The sequence below is a fragment of the Tupaia chinensis genome, unplaced genomic scaffold (assembly GCF_000334495.1).
Source record: "Tupaia chinensis unplaced genomic scaffold, TupChi_1.0 Scaffold000140_1, whole genome shotgun sequence".
Classification (NCBI taxonomy): domain Eukaryota; kingdom Metazoa; phylum Chordata; class Mammalia; order Scandentia; family Tupaiidae; genus Tupaia; species Tupaia belangeri.
The window spans coordinates 6,625,286-6,641,243 of record NW_006159610.1 but is presented as its reverse complement, the minus strand read 5'-3'; the positions used below and the strand labels follow the sequence as shown (position 1 = coordinate 6,641,243).

Below are 15,958 nucleotides of genomic sequence, written 5' to 3'. Positions count from 1 at the left end.
TATTACATTATGTTGTGTGCCTTTGACTTTTTAGCTAATTTTCATTCTACTAGTTTGTTTTTTTTTCCTGAGAGATACATAAGATTGGCAGTATTCCCATCCCTTTTTTACTGTGCTATGGCATGCCATTCCACGTGCTATTTGCTTTGTTTACATTCTTGTGTTTGTTAAATGTTTTTTTCCCCCGAGCCCCTCCTCCCACCCCTCATCCTCATGCAGTCTCCGGTATATACAGTTGCCCTTTCTTTCAGTGTCTTCAAATTTTTCAGTTCCTGCCACAAGAATGCAGACATTGCATTCTTATACATTAAGTATTTGCTAAGTGGGGACATACAGTGTTTGTCTTTCATAGTCTTGCATATTTCACTTAGGTTTTTTTTTTTTGGGGGGGGGGAGATTTTTGCTATAGGGCACGGGCACTCGCCAGAAAGAGATAGGAAGCGAGAGATCACCCCCTAGGGGGGATGGCCACGGAGGGGGGTGGCCCACGCCCCAATCCCTTCTCCTCCATTCTCCTCTCAGGATCTTGGGCACACACACACACGTGCCCGGTGTGAGTTTAAGCCACTGGGTCCGGGACTCGAACTGCAGCCAGCTACATGGGAATTCAGCAACATAGCCATTATGCTAACTGCTGGTCCCTCACTTAGTATTTTTAAAAATAATTATTTATTAAACTTTATTTATCAAGGGCTGGCAGTGGCGTAGTGGTTAAGGGCTCTGGACTCCCACATGGCTGACCACAGTTCGAGTTGCAGACCTAGCAGCTTGCTTTCTCACTTTCTTTTTCTCTCTCTCTGTCCCTCTCTGTTCAAATTTATATAAATAAATAAAGCTTTAAAAAAGCCCTTAAAAATAAACAACCTTTATTTATCATCATTATTTTTCATTTAACCAGAGAACGGGGAAAGAACGGGGGAAAGTGAGAAAACAAGCAGTCAGGCCTGGGACTCAAACTATGGTTGACTGTGTGGGAGTCCAGCACCTTAACTGCTATGCCACCTGCCAGCCCCTTTACTTAGTATTAAATCTTCTAGAGTCATCGACTTTGTGTTGTGTAACAGGACCTTACTGTTCTTTATGGCTCAGTGGTATCCAGTTGTGTGTGCCACATTTTTAAAAGTATAATTTTACTTTTTATTATTTTAAAATTTGCTATAGGGATCATGTGCTCACTTGAGAGAAACAGAGAGAGAGAGAGAGTGAGAAAGCGAGTCATCAGGTCCAGGACTCGAACTGTGGTTGGCTATGTGGGAGTCCAGCATCTTAACTACCATGCCACCTGCAGGTCCCTTATCACATTTTCTTGAGCCAGTCATTAGATTTGGGGGCACTTAAGTTGATTCTGTGCCTTAGCTATTATAAATAATACCATGATAAACATGGATGTGCAAGTGTCTCCTACAGAGTGATTTCCTGTCTGGGTAAACTCCTAAGAGTGGGATTACTGGGTCATATGGTATCTTCTGTAAATTTTTGAGGAGCCTCCATATTGTTTTCCACAGTGGCTGTGCTAATTTTAATTCCTAGCAACAGCGTGCAAGGGTGCCCTCTTCTCCACAACCTCGTCAGCATTGATTGTTCTTTTTATTTTTATCATGGCCATCCTGTCTGGGATTAGGCGATACCTCATGGTGATTTTGATTTGCATTTCCTTAATGACAAGAGATGTTAAACATTTTTCATATACTTTTTAGCCATTTGTATGTCTCCTTTTGAGAGTTAGCTATTCAGATCAATGACCCATTTTAAAATTAGATTATTAGTATTTTTGCAGTTATTTGTATATTCTGGTTATCAATTCCTTATCTGAAGTAGAGTTTGCAAATATTTTCTCCCTGTCTGAGGACTGTCTCTATTTATTGTTACCTTGGCTGTGCAGAAACTTTTTAGCTTGACGTAATCCCACTTGTCTATTTTTAGTGTTGTCCATTTTTTAGGGGTCTTATTTGCGAAAACTTTTTCTATTCCAGTGTCTTCACTTATTTACCCTGTTTTTTCTACAGTAGTTGTATAGTACAGTAGTTGTATAGTTTGGGGATTTATATTTAAATCTTTAATTCATTTTGAGGTGATTTTTGTTGATGGTGAATTGAGGTTTAGTATGATTTTTCGAAAGGTACCTAATTTTCCCATTATCTTTTTTTTTTCTTTTTGCCAGAATGTGTGTGTACCCATTAAAGAGGCACAGAGATAGAGAAAGAGAGATGAGAGAGAGAAAACTGGAAAGCACCCACCATAGGGCATGGTCATGCCACAGTTCCTGGTCCTCCATTTTTCCCTCCTCTTGGAACTTTGTGCATGCATGCATATGCACCTGGTGTGTTTTTCAAGTTGCTAGGTCTGGGATTTGAACTATATGGTTGACCATGTGAGATCCAGCCACCTTTACTACCAAGGCATGCGACACCCTCCCACCTCCATTTATTGAAAAGATATTTCTTTTCTCCATTGGATTGTCTTGTGCCCTTTGTGAAAAATCAGTTGACTGTATATTCTGGGGCTTGTTTCTGGATCCTCTGTTCAGTTCCATTGGTCATGTGGTTTTTGTGTCAGAAACCTGATGTTTTGATTATTATAGCTATGTAATGTATTTTTAAGTCAGGTAGTGAGATGTCTCCAATTTTACTCTTTTTGCACAGTATTGTCTTGGTGTTATGGGGTCTTCTATGATCCTAGACAAATTTTACAATTATTTTTTTCTATTTCTGTGAAGAATGTCATAGGTAATTTGATAGGAATTACATTGAAATTGTAAATTAATTTTGATAGTGCTAAAATTTTAATTATATTGATCCGTCCAACCCAAGAACAATGGATGTCTTCCTATTTTCTTGTATCATTTCATTTTTGTTTTAAATTTATTTATTTATTTATTTTATCTGTTATCATTATTTTTAAAGTTTGCTATAGGGCACATGTGCTCATCAGGAGACAGAAAGAGACAGAGACAGAGAGAAAGAGAGAGAGAGAAAGCAAGCCACTAGGTCCTGGAGTTGAACTGTGGTTAGTTATGTGGGAGTCCAGCATCTTAACCACCATGTGGCCTATCTTGTACCTTTTTCAGTTTCTTTCTTAAATTTCACAATTTTTGGGGGGTAGCAGGTGGCATGGTGGGTAAGGGTGCTGGACTCCCACATGACTGACCAGGGTTCCAGTCTCCGACCTGGCGGCTTGCTTTCTCGTTCTCTCTCCTCTCTCTCTCTGTCCCTCTCTGGTCAAATGAAAATAAATAAATAAAGTCAAATAAAATATTTATTAAAAAAAAGAATTTCACACTTTTCGTTGTAGAGATCTTTCACTTCTTTGGTTAATTTTATTTTTACATATTTTTAAATTAATTTAATTTAATTTTATTTATTTTAATTTGACCAGAGAGGAACAGAGGGTGGGAGGAGTGAGAAAGCAAGCCACCAGATCTGGGACTCGAACCCTGGTCAGCCATGTGGAAGTCTAGTGCCCTCAGCCGTCACGCCACCTGCCGTCCCTCTACCTATTTTTTTATATGCATATGACTATTGTTAATAGGTTGTTTTTTTTCAATTCTGCCTCAGTTCACTGTTGGTGTATAAAAAAACTATAGATTTTTGTATATTGATTTTGTTTCCTGTGACTTTACTGAATATTCATTTTTATTATTTCTATGAGTTTTTCATGGATTCTTTTGGATTTCAAAGAATCATGTAATCATGTCATCTTCAAATAGGGAAAATTTAATTTCTTCCTTTCCTATTTGAATGCCATCTATTTCATCCTCCTGTGTAACCGTGTTAGCTAGCACTTCCAGTACTATGTTGGAAAGGAGTGGAAAAAGCAGACAACCCTGTCTTGTTCCAGTTTTTAGTGGGAAACCTTTAGCCTTTCCCTATCCTGGAAGATATTAGCTATGTGCTTGTCTTACATGACTTCTACTGTAAGAAATGTACCTTTTATACCTATTTTGTTAAGAGGCTTTATCATGATGGAATGTTATACTTTATCAAATACTTTTTCTGCATCAGTTGATATGATCATATAGTTTTTAGCTTGCTTTCTAGTTAACATGATGTATTGCATTTATTTTGTGTATGTTGAACCTCCCATGTATCTCAGGGATGAAACTTACTTGACTATGGTGTATAATCTTTTAAATCTATTGTTGGGTTTGATTTGCTAGTTTTTTTTCTTGGGGATTTTTGCTTTTGTATTCATCAGGGATATTGGTCTGTAGTTTTATTTTGTAGTGTCCTTGTCTGTTTTTGGTATCAAGGTGATGGTGGCTTCATAAAATTAGTTAAGGAGGGGGACCAGTAGTTAGCGTAATGGTTGTGTTGCTGGACTCCCACATAGTCGACCACGGTTCGCGTCCCGGACCCGGTGGCTTAAAACTCACGCCGGGCGCATGTGCGTGCATGCCCAAGATCCCGAGAGGAGAATGCAGGAGAAGGGATTACGGCGTGACCATCCCCCCTAGGGGGTGATTTTTCGCTTTCTGTCTCTATGTCTCTCTCTGTCTGTCTGGCGAGCGCACGCGCCCTATAGTGAAAACCTCTCAAAAAAAACTAGTTAAGGAGGGTTCTTTCTGTTTAAATCTTTAGAAATAGTTTGAGGAAGGAACCAGCAGTTAGCATAATGGCTATGTCGCTGGACTCCCACATAGTCGACCATGGTTTGCATCCCGGACCTGGTGGCTTAAAACTCATGCTGGGTGCGTGTTGCGTGCGTGCCCAAGATCCCGAGAGGAGAATGGAGGAGAAGGGATTGCAGCGTGACCATCCCCCCTGAGGGGTGATTTCTCATTTTCTGTCTCTCTGTTTCTCTCTGTCTGTCTGGCGAGTGCACGTGCCCTGTAGCGAAAACCTCTCCAAAAAAAAAGAAATAGTTTGAGGAGAATTGGTGTTAATTCTTCTTTAAAGGTTTAGTAGAATTCATCAACAAAACCATCTGGACCTGTGCTTTTTGTTGGGAGACTAATATAACATTGCTTGTTATTGGTGCATTGTATTCCTTTTCTTTTCTTTTCTTTTCTTTTCTTTTCTTTTCTTTTCTTTTCTTTTCTTTTCTTTCTTTCTTTTCTTTCTTTCTTTCTTTTTTTTTCTTTTCTTTTTTTTTTTTTTTTTTGTTTTGGAGGTTTTTGCTATAGGGTGCGTGTGCACTCGTCAGAAATAGAGAGACAGAGAGACAGAAAGTGAGAAATCACCTCCCAGGGGGCTGGCTACGCCACAATCCCTTCTCCTCCATTCTCCTCTCAGGATCTTGGGCATGCACGCACATGTGCCCAGAGTGAGTTTAAGCCACTGGGTCCGGTACTTGAACCACGGTTGACTACATGGGAGTCCAGCGACATAGCCATTACACCAACTGCTGGTCCCGGTGCATTGTATTTCTATTTCTTCCTGGTTCAGTCTAGGTATACTGTGTGTCCAGAAATTTGTCCTTCTCATCTAGGTTTCTGATTTGTTGGTGTATAGTTGCTGGTAGTGTTCTCTAATGATCTTTCTGTGATATCTGTTGTAGCACTTCATTTCTATACTCTTGTTAAGGAAGATCAGAGTGTAGAAAGCAGAGGTCAATGAAAAATTATGTTAACTTTATGCTTCTTTCTCTCAGCAGTTCTGTAGAAGATCGTAACTTCAATTTCCAGAAAATGACTTGTAATTTTAGCCGTATCCGACGTATCTCCACTCCTTCCTCTGTCACGAAGCCGGCCAACACCAACTTTACCACTAAGTGGATCTGGTATTGGAAGAATGAAGATGGCAAGTGGATTCAATATGGGGAAGAGGTGAGTACCATTCCTCCTTGTTGGAGCCTCTTGTTTAAACTTGTCATCTTAAAAAGAAAACTATTGGGGCCAGCTGGTGGCATGGTGGTTAAGGCCCCTGGTTCCCACTATGGCTGATTCTGCGGTTCAAGTCCTGGACCCAGCAGCGTGAAGATCACACTGAGCACATATATGTACCGTTCCCAAAATTCTGAGAGGGGAATGGGGAAGAAATTGTGGTATGGCCATCTGCCTAGGGATTGATTTCTCACTCCCCATCCCCATGTCTCTTTGGTGAGCACACATTCCCTATATCAAAACTAAAAATAACACAGTTAATATTAATAATCTATTAACTAAATCAATTAACTATTAAAATTTTTGGAGGCTACAGAGTTACCCACGAAGAGGGGGAAGAGGAAGTAGAGAAAGTGATATTTTACTTAATACACCACCATATTTGCATTTTCCCAGCGTGCATGTACTTAAATCGGAACCATATGCTGAAAATACATTAATACTTTTTGAGGGGCCTCTTGAAACATGAGTCAGCCGTAGATCTCTCTTTCCTCACTGTCATAGGTGTGAGTGAAACCTCGAGAGAGTTTTCTGTGTATTAATATTTCAAAAAAGGTTCTGGGAAAATAGAATCAAAGTATGAATTTATTTTGGTGCAGAGAATTTTGAAATTTGCCATGGCAGAAACTCTGGTGCCCCATGGTGCTAGAGGCCAAATGGTGACACTGTTCAGAGTCTAGGTTGACTTGAAAGGCATGCTGCTAGGATCCTGAGGAGCTGGAAAGCTGGAGAAAGGGGTCATGTTGTGGTGAGACTATTGATAATGCATTTTCTGTGAACTTTTTGCAGAACAAATGTATAGACTATTGCCCTGAGTCAGGAGTGGAGGGAGGAATTAGAGACTGAGGTTGATGAGAGGGTGATTAACTCTACCTGGGGATATGTTTATTCACTCCAACAGTGACACCACTGCTGGTACAGATGGTCACTAGTATCCAGTCAGAGTCTGGATTCAGGTGGACTTGAAAAACTGGAACTAGAAGATTCTAGGCTGATTCACAGAGGGTACATAGCAATAAAGATGGAAGTTTAGATAAATAGATCTTCTGTCCTTTTAAGTGTCTTTTTCTCTCTTTGATGAATAGAATTAAGAGGCAAAGAGAAGGAGAGAGAGAAAGAAACCCCCAACAGCATTCAGGCCATAGCTCACTTCCATCCCAGCTGGTCTGGATCTCGGCCACGTACACACCCAGCGTGTACAGGGAGGCCTTGGGATGTGAACCTAGGACCTTCCCATAATGGGTCCAGTTGTATTACTGATGGACTACAATCTGGCTCCAGATGTTGCTTTTTATGTTTTCTTTTTAAACTGTCTTAGTAACATGGCAGTGATGATTCCAAGAGATTTGAACTCCAACCATAATGAACAGGTTGGTTTCTTTCACAGTTCAGTGTGCCGTGGTCTAAGCTGGCAGTTCTTCAGTGGTCTGGTTTGATCTAGTAACAGGTTAGAACATTTAGAGAAAGAATGGGTAGGTTTTTAATGTGTTCTCAGGTGTTATTTCTTATAACTGAATTTTAAATAAGGGCTGGACAGTTACCAGTTGTGGGTTAGAAAACTCCCTGGTAGAAACGTGGGGGGCAGAAACTCGCCAACAGAGCAGGTGCATATGCTTTGACAGTGGACTCCCTGGAAAGTATAACTGATACTCCTTTGATGGAAATTCCAGTGCTTAAGCAGGACATGTAGCCACATGAATGGTGAACAGGAAGAGGATGTGGTATTTAAAGAAGTGGTGATTGATTATGGGCAATTGGAAGCAATGGTATAAAGCAGTTATAACAGGAGTGACCAGAAGGGAGAGCCTGGTAGTCCTTGGGTAGGAAATTGGGTAGGATTTCTTTCACAGGTTCATGATTCACAGAGCCACAGATCAAGTTTACAGATTGCAGATCCAAGTCCTTGGGGTTGTTTACTGGCAAGCAGCTAAGCTTCATAGCTGTGGGAGCTGGTGGATCAAAAGGAGGCCATGGCCTGAGAGAATTGCTCAGAGCAAGAACAAACAGCAGTTCTAGAAAGCCAAGGTCAAAGTGTTAACTGAGGCACAGGATAAAAGCCAAGTCCTTGCTACTGCAACTGAGGCATAAATGCAAATCTTGTGGGGGAATAAACAAACGAAGGCTCTCCCATTTAGAACTGGAGTGCTGTAGTATACTCTAGGCGCATCAGAGCTGTTAGTAAGAGCCGAAGGGCCTGCGGGAAGACTTTACAAGGCTGTCGCTCTGTGCTACTGAGGAGGCTGAGACAACCGTAGTTGGAGATTTCCAAAGCATAAGGCCAGCTCAACAAAGATAAAAACTTTCAGATATCAGGAATGTTTACCCTTACCAGGAATAGCTTTCTGCCCTCTGGGACTAGCAGATGACGTAATGATTACGTCACTGGACTCCCATGTAGTCAACTGTGGTTTGAATCCCAGACACGGTGGCTGAAAACTCACAGTTTGGAACGCAGGAATAAAGCATGTAATTTAAAAAATGGAAAAAACAAATAATCTCACAAACAGTGCATGCGTGCATGCCCAAGATCCCGAGAGGAGAATAGAGGAGGAGGAATTGTAGTGTGGCACTCCAATTGGGGGGTGATTTTTCACTTTCTGTTTCCCTGGTGAGAACACACACCCCGTAGCAAAATCTCTCTTAAAAAAATGAAAAATAAAGGAAACACCTTGGAAAAGAAACACCTGGGAATTGACCCAGAGAGCACACAGTGTAAGAGACGCCCTCCCCAGACTTGGAGAGTGGCCTTCCAATCAGTTGGTTATATGACCTCCTGGCTGTGACATGCTCATGACATCAGCATGCTGCCAGTTGCTGTACTACGCCCATAACATGGACAAATTCCCACTATTCTGTTAGTTTCCTTTTCTCTTATTATTATTATTTGCTAGAGAGTACATGCACTCACCAGGCAGAGACAGAGAGAGGGGGGAAGGAGAAAGCACCCACTGTGAAGAGTGGTCATGCAACAGTCTTTTCCATTTGTCCCTCCTTTCAGGATTTTGGGCATGCATGCATACACACCTGGCATTTCTCAAGCTACTGGGTCTGTGACTTGAACCACACAGTTGGCCATGTGGGAACCAGCCGCCTTAACCACCGGGCCATGGAGCTGACCTTAGGAGAGCATGGTTTGAACGATCCTGCATCAGATGATACCTGGGACTCATTGCGTGTGGGCTGAACCAGGGGAAACATCACCCTTGGAGGTCCTGGAACACAAGCAACAGTGAGGGCAGAGACAGGGCAGGGTGGATCCGCGCCAGGTCATCTCGATGCTCAGACACTGATCGATGGCTCTGTGCTGTCCAGTATGACAACCACTGGCCACATGTGGCTCTTAAATTTTAAATTAGTTAAGCATAACTAAAATGAAGAATTCAGTTCCATGGTCACTTTAGTCACATTTAAAAATACTCCGTAGAGGGAACCAGCAGTTAGCGTAATGGCTATGTCGCCGGACTCCCACGTAGTCGACCGTAGTTCATGTCCCGGACCCAGTGGCTTAAAACTCACACCGGGCGCGTGTGCGTGTTGTGCCCAAGATCCGGAGAGGAGAATGGAAGAGAAGGGATTGCAGCGTGACCATCCCCCCTGGGGGGTGATTTCTCGCTTTCTGTCTCTATGTCTCTCTCTGTCTGTCTGGCGAGCGCACGTTTTTTTTTGGGGAGGCACCGCGCCCTATAGTAAAACCCCCCCAAAAAAAAAAAAAAAAAAATTACTCCGTAGACAGCTATAGCTAGGCTGTTGAAGGAGTTAAAAGTCTGCGTCTCTGGCGTATGAACTATTTTGAATTAAAGGCACTTGAAAAATAGCAGGTACAAGACAGTCGCTCTAGTCTTCCTTCTGTTTCTTTTTTTTTTTGGAGAGGTTTTCACTATAGGGAGCGTGCGCTCGCCAGACAGAGAGAGACATAGAGACAGAAAGCGAGAAATCACCCCCCAGGGGGGATGGTCACCGCAATCTCTTCTCCTCCATTCTCCTCTTGGGATAAAGCCACCAGGTCTGGGACTCGAACCGTGGTCGACTACGTGGGAGTCCAGCGACATAGCCATTATGCTAACTGCTGGTTCCCCTTCTGTCTCTTAAAAGCAGAGGTGAAATTACTGTGTTGAACATGTTCTTATTACCAAAGAGGGGATTTTGAGGCCAAGGGGAATCTGGGCAAATAAACCATGTTATTAGACAAAGCTTTGTCCTCCTCTCCCCCTTCTCCACCCTCTTAGTCTAAGCCCTTTTCCCTTATCACATTGTCACAATTTACTAGTCTTTGTCAAATTCGGTATGTAAGTATTCATCTTGAATTACATCTTGGGTCTTTATTTCCTTATAAAGGATCCTGTGACAGGTAAAACTTCTATTTTAAAAAAAAAAGAAAGAAAGAAAATGGTATGCTTTTTTTTTCTCCTGTTGATCTGTTTTATGTCAGTGTGTTTCTAGCCCAGCAGAAAAACCCTGAAAAAGAACAGGTAACGTTTTGCCTTCCCTTCCCTACACTGCCATACTCAGAGCACAGAGAACATTCCCATCATTGTTCTAGTGAACAGTGCTGGTCCAAATTCTAGATCCTTGGGAGTCAAAGTGAGGTCCACAGACCAGCAGCATCAGCAGCATTTGGAAGCTGTTTGAAATGCAGAACCTAGAGCCAGTTGGTGGTGTGGTGGTGAAGGTGCTGGATCCCACATGGCCGACTGTGTGGTTCAAGTCCCAGAACCAGCAGCTTGAAAAATATGCCAGGTGCATGTGCATCCATGTCCAAAATTCCTGGAGGAGAATGGAGAAGAGATTAGGATGTGACCATCTCCCCTGGGGATGCTTTCTCACTCTCTCCTGTCTCTGTCTCTGGTGAGTACATGCACCTTATAACAAAACAAAAAAAGAAAAAAAAAAGAAAGGAAGAAAGAAAAAAAGAAATACAGTACCTAAAACTTCCCTAGTTTCCTTGACTCATATTCTGCACTTTAACCAAATCCTTAGGTGACTTAGCATGTATGGCAAAGTTTGAAATGCTTTGTCTTCTGAGTCAGAAATGGTGGATTGTAGGGTACTAGCAGTTGGCGTAATGCTGTCGCTGGACTCCCATGTAGCTGACTACGTTTCGAGTACTGGACCCGGTGGCTTAAACTCACGCCGGGCACTTGTGTGTGTGTGCCCAAGATCCCGAGAGGAGAATGGAAGAGAAAGGATTGTGGTGTGGCCATCTCACAGGGAAGGAGGGTGATTTCTCGGTGTCTCTGTTTGTCTTTCTGGGAAGAGCACGTGCCCTATAGCAAAAACAAAAACAAACAAAAAACTCTCAAAAAAAGAAACGGTGGGTTCTACAGAGTCAAGTAGGCACTTGATGAATACTGGATTCAGTTACAGGGATGGGAATTCGAGGGAAACAGCTAGTGGTCAAGCCAAGGTATACGGAGGTGACAGAGCTGCCTCGCTTTCCCCTGCCCTGTGCCCGAGTGTTTGCCCACTTCGGCTGTTCTTTGGGCCCAAGGATGGCATACGGTTTAACCATCATCGTCTGATCATACAGCACTCTCTCTTCAGTCGTCCTGATAGCTACTGCCCCAGCAGCTGTTGAAACCACCATCTCTGTGGATGACTTTGTCAGGTGCTTAGGTCAGAAAGTTCTGTCAAAGTCGCCTTCACGTCCTTCCATCCTTTGTCCTGGTTCCGCTTTCTGAAACACATGCAAATGTAGCTCTGTTTTGCTCTGGGCCCAAATATTTAAACACAGCCTTCCTGCTCCAAACAGAGGGGCCTAAGCCCTTCTCCATCCCCGACATTTCCCCTGGATGCTTTCATACTGGCATCCTCCCCTGAACACCCAGCTTGCACTGCCCTTAGAAAGGGGCAGGGAGGCGACTGGAGCTGAAAGCTGAAGAGTCTGGAATGTCAGCGGTCCACCTACTGGAGCTTGGATGAAGAGCAGAAGGCCTTCTCTTATCACCTTCACTATAGCTCTGACCTGCGCTGGGCTAAAATAGCCCACAGGGTTCTGTTTCACACACGAGTGGAGTGTGGGTTCCTCTTAGATCTCAGGTGCAGACATGGCGTCACAGAGAGGGAGCGCATGCGTGTTTGTATGTTATAAAAGGTATGAATAGAGTATTACAAAGAGCTGTATTTTCCAGGCATTCACCAAGCATGTAGGATAAACTTCTCTCTTTTATTTTTAAATTTATTGATTGATTTATTTGATCATTTTTTTAAAGTTTCTGATAGGGCCCATATGCTCACCAGAGAGACAGAGAGGTAGAGAGAAAGAAGGAGAGTGAGAAAGCAAGCTACTAAGTCTAGGACTCAAACCTCAATCGGCCTCTTGGGAGTCCAGCTCTTTAACCACCATGCCAGACTTCTGTCTTTTAGGCACCATGAGGGAAAGGACCACCAAAGGTTCAGACCTGGCCCTGACCTGAAGGCCCTGACAATTTGGTTTGGGAAGCAACATTTACTCCTGTTCAAATCCCATGGCTAAAACAAAACTGTGAGATGTCATTGTGACAATTTCTGAAAAGCTTACTCTGAAGTCTTTACTTTTTTTTTTTTTAATTAGAAAGACAAACAGCAAAGTTCAAACATTGACTCTTCATACCTGGAGTCGGTCTTTCAAAACTGTCCAAGGGGAGTTTTGTCATTTCAGGCGGGTTCACGGAACTACGAGTTGAGTTTCCAAGGTGAGTTTTTTGATTGGCGGTGTTACGTGCCATTGGACGTGCCATGTGCACCGGGAGTGGGAACAGAACGTGCGTGTGTTGCTATGCTCAGAATCATGGCTCTTCTTGACAAAGCAAGCACTACAGTGGAGTGGAAGCCAGTGGCCGTCTGCAGACCTGTGTTCCAGAGCCCTGACTCTGACAGATTCAACCCTGGGAGAGTGCCTGGCTTCTCTAGGCCCATTTTATCCAACTGTAAAATTGGTGTATTGGACCAGGTAGTCTTGAGGGTGTATTCCTGGCCCTGCTGTTCTGTTTTCTGACTCTGGGTGGGCAGGTGCCCAGGGTGAGACTGGACTTCCTGACGGTGATAACCAGGAAAGACCTTGGGCCCTTGGGTGCCTTCAGAGTTTTAGACACTTGCTATTTACCCTCACAGGCTGCATCATCCAGAGCAGTGGTTTCATCTAGCACATTGACTGCAGTGCTCTGCCCTCTCCCGTGGTTATTGGAGCCACCGAAGAAAGACCTGCTGCTGGTTAACTTCCACTAGGCCAGCAGCCCCCTCTGAATGCTGTCCCATCGGCACGAGGACCCTCTTGGGAGGTCCTCTGTCTCTGTTTCTGCTCTCTCATGGGAGAAATAAATAAATGAACTTAAAAAAAAAAATTCTGAACTGCGTCCTGTGGGTGGTTGTGGTGGTTAAGGTGCTGGGCTCCTCCAGGGCCAACCATGGTTTGAGTCCCAAACCTGGCAGCTTGCCTTCTCACTTTCCCTCTTTCTTTCTCTGGTGAGTGTACATGCCTTGTAGCAAATTTAAAAAAATAATAATGATAGGGGCCAGCACATGGCATAGTGGTTATGTCACTGGACTCCCACATGGCTGACTGTGGTTTGAGTCCTACATCTGGTGGCTTGAAACTCACACCAGGTGTGTGTGTGTGTGTGCATGCCCAAGATCCCGGGAGGAGAAGAGAGAAGGGATTACAACATGGCCATACCCCTTGAGGGATGATTTCTCACTTTCCCTCATACTGTCTCTGTCTCTCTCTGGCGAGTGCATGGACCCTACGGCAAAAATATCTACCAAAATAATAATAATCATCATGATAACTAAAATAAAATAAAATAATTTTTTAAAAAGAGACTAGAATAATTTCTAAATATCCATTCACCTCTTTGCTGTTTTGAGTTTTTTTTTTTTTAAAGGAAGATTTTTGTTATAGGGCATGTGCGCTCACCAGAGAGACAGAAAGTGAGAAGTCACCCCCAGGGCAGATGGCCACACCACAGTCCCTTCTCCTCCATTCTCCTCTCCGGATTTTGGGCATGTACACACATGCATCCGGTGTGAGTTTTAAGTTGTTGGGTCCAGGACTCAAACTGCTACCAACTACGTGAGAGTCCAGAGACATGACTATTATACCATCTGTGGGCCCTGCTTTTTTGAATCTTCTAATAAGGGCTGTGAAAGATACCAGTTTTTAAAAATTGTTTTTATTTTTATTTTTATTATTATTTTTTTTATCCTGAGTGATTTTCCTCCAAATGGATTTTTTTCTGTTCATGTATATTCATATATATTCATGTTTAGGCATGAATATTTGCTATGTAAATAACCCTTGAAAATCATCAGTCATTTTCTGGGACTAATCCTTTTTTTAATTAATTATGTATTTAATTCCATTTGTTACTATTATTTTTTAATTTGATCAGAGAGACAGAGAGGGAGAGAGAGAGAAAGGGAAAAGGAGAAAGCAAGCCACCAGGTCTGGGACTCAAACCTTGGTCAGCCACGTGGGAATCTAGTGACTTTAAACCACCATGCCGCCTGTTGGCTCCAGGACTAATTCTTGACTCTTGTTTATTTTGTTTTCTTTCTGTCTAAAGGGATGATTCAGACAAACACAGCTTCCAAGACTCAGAAGGATGTTATCAGAAGACCACGGTTTGTGTCCCCACAGGATGTGGCGCGGATGAAGGGAGGGCCAGAGTAAGTGTGCGGCACGCTGTTTGCTGGCGGGTGTTTGAGCCGTGTGTGCCTTGATCCCATCACGTCACTCGTGAATCTGGACCCCACGTTCTGAAAGTCTGCTTGCGTTACACTGAGATTTCCCTTCGCATCATCTACGAGTCGGGCACTGGTTAAGCGGTGTGGTGTGACGGAAAGGATACCAGATTGGGAAACCGGTCTTCCCTCTAGCCACAGGGGACTTTTGGCGAGTCCCTCAAGTACCAAGGGCCTTAGCTTTTCCAGCTGCAAATGGTTGAATTAATGGGGTGTGCCTATAAAACCACTGAATGCGCTGGGTTCTTGTTTTGCTGTGGATTTTTCTGTGTCTGTAGTTTTACTGCAGAATTTGTGGAAGGCCAAGAGCGAGATGGAGAGAAGAAAGGGATGAGGTAGCTGCCTCAGGCTGAGCAAGGGCTTTGCAGAAAGAGAACGCTGATTAAAGGGAATGTTTAAAGGAAATTGGGCCATGGGGGACTTGTTGCAGCTCTGCTCTGTCTCCTCTTAGAACTCCCAGTAAAACCGACATTGATCGTGAACATTTTTGGAGTTAGACTTTAGTTTTTTTTTTTTTCTGGGTGTGATTATGTAATACAGGCTTCAAGGCAGGTATAAAATCAAGGGATTCTGATTGGATTCTTTGGTTGTAGGAATTTAAGATAGTTCATAAAGAAAGGAAGTTACTAAAAGGATAACTGTGAGGTAATATGGGAATGCCATCTCATGGCGCAGAGCTGCAAAGACTTTAGCAAATGCATACTGCCTCTCTGGCACCCTCATCCTCAATAAATACATGGAGAACCAAATAATTTGGGCCACACTCCTCAGGGACCGCGAGCCTCCTGGCCTCCCTGCTAAAGGTCATCGCTTGTCTTGTGTGTTTTATCTTGCTCACGTTTCCGGGGGTCCTACTTTCTGGTCCCGTTGGACATGACAATCTCGCAAGAACCCAAGGAGGGGACTGAACCACATCAAAGCCTCGGGGTGGGAGTCGGTTCCAACTCAGCTCTATCCTAGGCTCACAGATCCCTGCCCGGACGCTGAACAGCCTGGGCTCTGGCCTGAGACCGCTTCGGTTCATATTCAGCCTTGCTCCTCATTCATTGTGTGGAGTTGGATGAATTCCTCACTTGACAACTGCTCATCTGTAAGATGGGTTTAATGATAGTGCCTTCCTCAGGGCCGGACAGTGGCGGGGGCGGGGGGGGAGCGAAGCTTTGTAATGCTGACCATGTGTCATGAGTTTTATTTTATTTTATATATATTTTCTAAATTCTTTATAAATTATTGGGATCAGCAGTTAGCATAATGGCTATGTTGCTGGACTCCCATGTAGTCGACCGCGGTTCAAATCCCAGACCCGGCGACTTAAACTCATGCCGGGCGCGTGTGCATGCCCAAGATCCCAAGAGGAGAATGGAGGAGAAGGGATTGCGGCGTGGCCATCCCCCCTGGGGGGTGATTTCTCGCTTTCCA

At 43.4% G+C, this 15,958-nt stretch overlaps 1 protein-coding gene across 5 annotated transcripts in view; it reads left to right on the top strand.

The window, feature by feature from the left end:
* The window catches only part of ZC3HAV1 (zinc finger CCCH-type containing, antiviral 1), a 71,268-nt gene extending 55,478 nt beyond the window's left edge, over window positions 1-15,790 (top strand). For 2 of the 5 annotated variants that reach the window (XM_006145030.3, XM_027770502.1), the window contains exons 7-9: window positions 5,590-5,764; window positions 12,372-12,492; window positions 14,362-15,788. In XM_006145030.3, the coding sequence (XP_006145092.1) occupies window positions 5,590-5,764; window positions 12,372-12,492; window positions 14,362-14,468 (403 nt within the window). In that variant the 3' untranslated portion in view covers window positions 14,469-15,788. Of the gene's footprint in view, window positions 1-5,589; window positions 5,765-12,371; window positions 12,493-12,910; window positions 13,143-14,361 lie in introns of those variants that run through there. The other 3 variants (XM_006145031.3, XM_014586486.2, XM_027770501.1) reach the window with 3 other exon arrangements.
* Window positions 15,791-15,958: the final 168 nt, after the last annotated feature.